This window comes from Siphateles boraxobius, unplaced genomic scaffold (genome assembly GCF_051911475.1).
Source record: "Siphateles boraxobius isolate OS27281-9 unplaced genomic scaffold, OSU_SipBor_1 6, whole genome shotgun sequence".
Taxonomy (NCBI): Eukaryota; Metazoa; Chordata; class Actinopteri; order Cypriniformes; family Leuciscidae; genus Siphateles; species Siphateles boraxobius.
In genome coordinates this window covers 22,800,266-22,807,230 of record NW_027509186.1, presented here as the reverse complement: position 1 = coordinate 22,807,230, position 6,965 = coordinate 22,800,266, and the positions used below count along the sequence as shown (strand labels likewise).

The 6,965-nt window shown below is 38.0% G+C and overlaps 1 protein-coding gene across 3 annotated transcripts in view; it reads left to right on the top strand.

Moving 5' to 3' along the window:
* Window positions 1-975: 975 nt before the first annotated feature.
* Window positions 976-6,965, top strand: part of ankrd13b (ankyrin repeat domain 13B) — a 53,256-nt gene continuing 47,266 nt past the window's right edge. For all 3 annotated transcript variants that reach the window (XM_077208263.1, XM_077208264.1, XM_077208265.1), the window contains exon 1: window positions 976-1,370. In XM_077208263.1, coding sequence (XP_077064378.1) covers window positions 1,263-1,370 — 108 coding nt within the window. In that variant the 5' untranslated portion in view covers window positions 976-1,262. The remainder of the gene's footprint in view (window positions 1,371-6,965) is intronic.

Genomic DNA, 6,965 nt, shown 5'->3' with positions numbered 1-6,965 from the left:
ACGTATTTCTTTCTTTCTGGATAGGCCATTGAAATAAACTATGCTTTTTTTCTGTAAGTGTGTGAAAAATGTGTTTTATTTGTGTCATCAACAGAAACAATTAAAAAAATGCAATGAAAAATTGCAGAGTAGTTCAATAAAAACCATTAGAAATCTGCAAGCAATAAAGTATAAAATATTTACTAATAAAGCAATTGGGGTGAAAAAAGGAAACCAAGACTATATATCTTTTTGATTTTACTATTTTAACGTTACTTTGACATCATTTGGAATTTTATAATATGAATCTAGTTACTTCAAACTTGTTCTGGGGTTTCCACTCTAGCAAATGTGACCACTGACATGTTTATGTATTATGATCATGTTTTATGTGAGAAAGCAATAGTATTAATAAACTTGAATATTTGGTCATTTTGCAGTTTTAGCTATATGGCTAATATTAATGTCTAGACCTCTGGTTTAGATGGATGGATGATATGGATAAATGTACGTTTAGATATTATTATCATACAATAGAACATAAATATTGTATTTTATTTTAAGTATAGAAATATTAAAATCAAAGTTGAACCAAACTCAATTTGATTAGGGCAGTCATGGGACATTTATTTTGACAGAACAATTAAATAATGAAAACATGATTTCAAATCTGCACCATAATAAAATTGTTTCGTTCTCTTAGCCTGTTCCATTCTGTATCTAATATAATTCTAATCTAGAATTGAATTTATGTTCTGCTTCTGTTAATAAATTATATTGCATCTGAGATATTTATTAAGAAATACAGTATTTAGACAGAAGGCAGCATGAGATCTCTCTCTAGGCTATGTCCTCTCCCATGGCGCAGTGAGCAGCATCAGCATGTATGACAGAATCACACACCGAAGTTCAATGGCTCATAGACTGTAGGTGCAAGTCGCTTTCGACAGCCCTGCCTCAGCCTCCGCGAGCGAGCGTGTGTGTGTGTGTGCGCGCGCATTTGAGTGAGAGGAGAGGGAGAAGAGACTGAGACTAGGAGGAGTGGAGGCAAACGGAGAGCATTATTACACACGCGTTAGATTTAAATTGCCTTTCAACATAGAGACATTAAATGCCAAGCTTCTATGCAAAAGGGATGCTGGATACGAAAAGGGAGAGAAATGCCCTTATCGGTCGTCTCAGCAATAATATTTTAGCACGCGCCTTTTACAAAAGTAACTGATATCGCACAAAAGCAGGGAAACGGAACGGGAGAGAGAGCAGCAGCGAACTATGCACTGAGGATGATTTCTGCCAGAAAAACTCCGGAGAAGAGTCGCTACCACCTGCATTATCTGGTGTGGCATAACAAACACCGACAGCTGGAGAAAGAGCTCTCAGCGCGCGAGCAGGTAAGATGCGTTCGTTTCCGTGTTCCTGTATCGCGGCGGATGATGCTGTGAGGAACGGGCCGTGCGTTTGATATGGAAACTGATTCTGGTACTTCATTCGGCTTGTAATCTGTGATGCAAGGGCGTAAAAGTGATTTTTCTTTGTTTCCTGGTCCATTAGTTACATACCCATTTATAGAAGTGGTTTGCTGATATGCCAACTACAAACAGAAATGCATGTCAAAAACCTCACAACCTGGCTGTGTCTTCAAACCTATTGAGTTGCCTACATAGACCGCATTTTTGGGCGTATGGCAACGTTCGAACGCGTAAAAATGCTGTCTATGTAGCTCACTAGTTTCGACACAGTCCCTATTGTCCAAACCTTCTCATGTTACGCGTCTGTCAATTTAATGTGGAAACATGATCTAATTGTATTTCGATCTGAGATGCTTTAAACACAGAGAGGCTGCAGAATAAAGTGGCATTGCATACAAAGGCTGTGGGTGAATAATGCTTACTGATCAGCACCCACTGTTCCTGAGGATAGAGGGTGTGTTTGTCTTTCTCATCAGCCTTCTTCAAAAGAATTATGAAACCAATGCATTATTCCATGAATTAGTGTGGAATTATTCTGTGATTAATTTAAATTTGATACTGTGCAGAACTACAAAAAAAGCCAAATGATATTTGAAAATTTATATTAAATGTAGGGCTGAAAGGAATAAATAAATATAAATAAGTTCAATATCATAGGTCATATGTTAATTTAGGTCATATGTTAATTTAGTGGAGGACTGATTCTTTATGATCAACCATCTTCAAAAGAGTAAAGGCGGCATGAAATGAAAATTCACTCTATGTATTTTATAAGTGCATGTTATTGATCTTATTGTGAATGACTGATCCATGCCTGTTTATTTTTACAGTTGTTTTGACCATTTAATCTTTTATCAGAATGTCATAACTTTCAGTCAAATGACAGACTTCTCTCTGGTGACGCTTGACTTCTCCAATCATTTAGTCTGCCTATCCGCCTCTTCCACAGTAGACTGCAAGCTCGCATTCAGATCTGCATCCATCCAATCAACAACCGTTCGATTGAACCAAGTTCCTGCCCTACATTTTTTTCTTTGTTGATAATCCATTTATGTATACATTACAATACAGAGGAAAAGATCTGTTGCTACTTCAGTTACATCAAAACTTTAATGCAACATTAATCCAATGATTTGTAGACATAGTCCATAAATCGGTGTGGCATTCATCTTTAATCTATTCGAGAGAAAAAAACTACAAATAGATCAATAGACAAATAATGGTAAAACTGCAAAATAGGTGAAAAAAAAACTCCTTAAAACATTGCTATTTAAATTTATTCCAGTTAAAATATAAAATAAAAGATTTAATATTATACAATAGATTCATTAAATAATACAATTTGTTGGGGTAACATGTCAAGCTACTCCTATTATAAAGTTAAAGAGCCACATTAGAATGCATTGGAAGAGGCCACATTGAAAATCAGAATGCATTTTTCTGTAACAAGCAGAAGTTTATATAAGAAGACTAATTGAGATTGTAGAGATACAACCTCTTCAGGTTGTATCAAGGCCTTTACACTCTTAAAAATAAAGGTTCCAAAGTTTTCACAGCGATGCCATATAAGAACCTTTCAGTCAGCAGTTTTAAAAGAACCTTTTAGTGTGAAGAACATTTTAATAATCTAAAGACTTTTTTTCCACCATAAACAAAAAAGAATGTTAAATGTTGAATGTTAAAGGTTCTTCATGGAACCATAGATGCCAATAAAAAAAAAACTTTATTTTTAAGAGTGTGTATGCTCTTCATCAGACTTTCACTATTCTGGTTTAACTTTCTGTCTAATGAGTAAATAATAACTTATTTGAGCAAAGTCATCCATCTCAGTTACAGCAGCCATTCACAATTCCATCTTTCCAAACCCCAAACAAACTGTAACTCACTCCAATACCAGCCATCTTGTTCCTGTGCTGGTTTTTATGACTCAGGCTGATGGTAATAATTCAGACCCCTAACCCTCTTCATGATCACTGCGATATAAAGTACTTCCAGTTTAGTTGATTTACAGGCCGCTGATAGCATAATCTAGCCACGTTTGGCATGGTAGGCTCGATGAGTCAAACCGAGCCCCTCCAGGGACGGCACGAGGCGCGAAGGGAGGTCAATGCTGTCTCTGTTCCTCTCCAGTGAATGAGGCACGTAGCTACCCTGACAAGGGGAAAAGTCGCTGCACCAGCACACAGGATTATGGGCTAGATGTTAGGTGTCAGTGAAAGAACAAAGAGGAGAAACAATCTATTAGGATGGAGGAGAGCGAAAGGACCTGAATAGCAAAGAGATCAGGTGGTGGAAGAGTAAAAAGAAGTTACCAAGGGGAAAAGAAGCTCAATTTGCAGTTTGCTTTGACGGAGCCATAAAACAGTCACGGGGGAGGAAGTGGACAAATGACAGCTTGGAGGAGAGCGGCAGGAAATTGAGAAAGAATGAATGGAGAATGGATAGAGTGGTTGATTGAATGAGGAAATCAGAGAGAAGAGCACTGCCGGCTGATGTATTTGCAGAGCCTAGTCCAAAAATCAGAGAAGTGCATGTAGTTTTGTATTCTTCTGAGTGAAGTCAGCAGTGTCTCAGCAAATACGCAACAACACGGGGCCCTACATCAGCACATTTGCCATTGTCCACACATCTGTTCAGTTTTCTCATTTGATATACTACCTCTCTTCTTTAACCCTCGGCCCTCCTGCACTCCACCCGTAACCCAACACTAATTGCTACAGAGCGTTGTCTCAGGGGACGAGTGTTGGGTGATGGGGAGGGGGTTGCTGAGATTTGGTTAACTTACAGTATGAGAAGCTTTAGTAACACTTCAGAATGCTGTTCCGTCATTTATGAATAAACATGCAGGAACAAATGTATAACGCAATTAACATTATGGTGTAATTTGCGGGTGGGACAGATGTCCCCACTTTTTGTCAAAGACGATATTGGCCCCACCACTTTTAGCGGCATGGATACCTAATACAAATGAACATCTCCAGTTGACTAGCAGAATATTCATTTCGTTCATTTGTTAAATAAAAGGCGATCTGGTGCTGGAATGTGTTGTTTTTGAAATCAAAAGGAGTGTTTGTTGCCGCTGTTATCAGGCTCGTGCACAGTCTTCACACAGATGAGGGATTCAATCTATCGCTTAAGTCAATTTATATAGCGCTTTATACAATGCAGATTGTTTCAAAGCAGCTTTACACCTTAACACCGTTGCGGACACTCTCTGTTTGCTCCAGTTGAATCACAGAACAAAATGCACACAAACGTGTCCCTGCTCTTGAAATAGGGTTCAAGCTATGGTTTTAATGAAAGAAAAAAATAATGAAAAAAAAACTATACAAGGGCTGATTAGAACCCAGACGTGCTTAACAAAAGTTTTACCACCAGACCATGAGGGCACACGAACAGTTGAAGCAGATTTATGTACCTTACAATATACTGTATTACAGTAGATTTTAAGGATGAAACTATCATGTTAAACATGACTTGTCAATAAATTAATCTCAATGTACAATTAAAAGTGAACATGAATTATTGTACATATCATATCTGATATAGCATTGTATTAGCTAATTATTATCACTATTATCTAATCATCTACTTTTTTCATCTGCCAGAGGACTGCAAAGAACTATATACAAGTTCATAATTAATGAGAGTAATGCACAATGTATAATAAATTCTAAAATAAATATTATTGTTACCTACTAGTATTTACTCAAGTCCTTCAAAATAAATTACCTGGACATTACTTCAGTATTCAGTATTCTAAAGTGAAAAGCATAATAACTCCCTTTTAATGACTGAAATTATTGTAAGCTTTTGAGGTTTTTGTAAGGTTTTAGTCATGACTTAAGTATTACCAAATCCTTCTAAAGGAATTACTGGCCATTTGGATCAGTATTCTAAAGTGAAGATCATAGTAACCCACTAGCAATGACTTAAGTATTGCTACATCCTTCAGAAGCAATTACTATCCAAAACCTTACAAAAACCTCAAAAGTTTACAATGACTTCAACCATTTCTAGAGAGGCGTCATGCTTTTCATTTTAAAATGCTGTTCCAAATAATTAGAAATTCCTTCTGAAGGATTTGGTAATACTCGAGTCTTGAATACTTGAGCTAGATTGTACATTATGCATTATTCTCATTAATTATGTACCTGTAGTAGTTCTTAGTAGTCCTCGTATGAAAAAATAATAGTAGTTACTGATTAGATAATAGTGAATTACCTCCATCAACCGAGCAGTACTACTTACTAATTACTACTAGTTAATCAGAGTTTCTCGATTACCGTAATAGCAGTTACTGGAATGTTAATATTTCGTTACTCATTTTCTCCTGTGTAGTTATTCATGACGGAACAGTATTCTAAAGTGGGACAAGATTGACAAGGACAGTGGCAGAAAGAGCTTGTAAATTGAAAATAAGGAGATTAAAGTAGCAATTGTATATGATTTTATTGTTAATGATCTGAATTTAACTTGAAATAATAAGTAGGAACACACAATCAAAAGGCGCACACACATTAAAATTAAACTATTTTCTATGACCCGAGTAGGCGTCTGAACTGTGCTGGATTTGCCTGCTAGAGAATACTACAAGGCTCTATTTCATCAGCACTACTTATCTCTGTGATTTACATGTGTTTGTTTTTCCAGCAAACATTCCCCTATTCTGATTTGGATATGCAAACATAATCCCATATAGTGTACTTAAGTGCGTCAGTATTTTTCTTTTAAAGGGATAGTTCCTCAAAAAATTAAGAATTATGTCAGCATTTACTCGCTGTCATATTGCCCTTCATGCTCCCAGTGTTATTGTTAACTGAAACAAAAATGTCTCGGTTACGTATGGTAGCCCTTGTTCCCCTTCGTCAGTCACTACTATGTAAGTCAAGACTGACGAATGGGGATCGCTTGCGAGCCTATCTACTTCAAGTGAAACTAAACAAGCCAATGCACATTGGCATGCGATAATTGCTCTAGCTGCTGTGCATCGCGGTGCGAGCATATAAGGCATCCTTGTTTTTCCACTGAGGAGCCGGACCTGTGATTTCGGTCTTACAGCGGAAGCTCAGCAACTGTGGTGAGGGGATTTACGAGGGTTACCATACGTAACCGAGACGTTCCCCTTCGTCAGTCACTACTACATAAGTCAAGACTGTTGAATGGGGATATCTACCAAAACGCCACGGCTGCTGACCCTTCTAGCCCTCCGCTTGAGCCTCCTGGCCTTACCGCAGTGTTGGGCAGAAAGTTGGAGCTCTAAGCAGAGAAGGTCAGTCACTGCTGTTCCGCAAGACCCACTCAGTGTGACTTATTGGATAACGCTAGGAAAGCGTGCCCTTGGGGAAGGGAACGCTGCGGAAGACACATCCTACCCCAGAGGGAGGCACTATGACGGTTACACATATGGACTAGCCAAGCAGGGTAGTACAACATATGGCAGTCTTTGGGGTGGTTCCAGCCTAGTTATAGGGGGGAAAGAACACCAGCAAAGACACGGGCTCGTCCGCAGAGGAG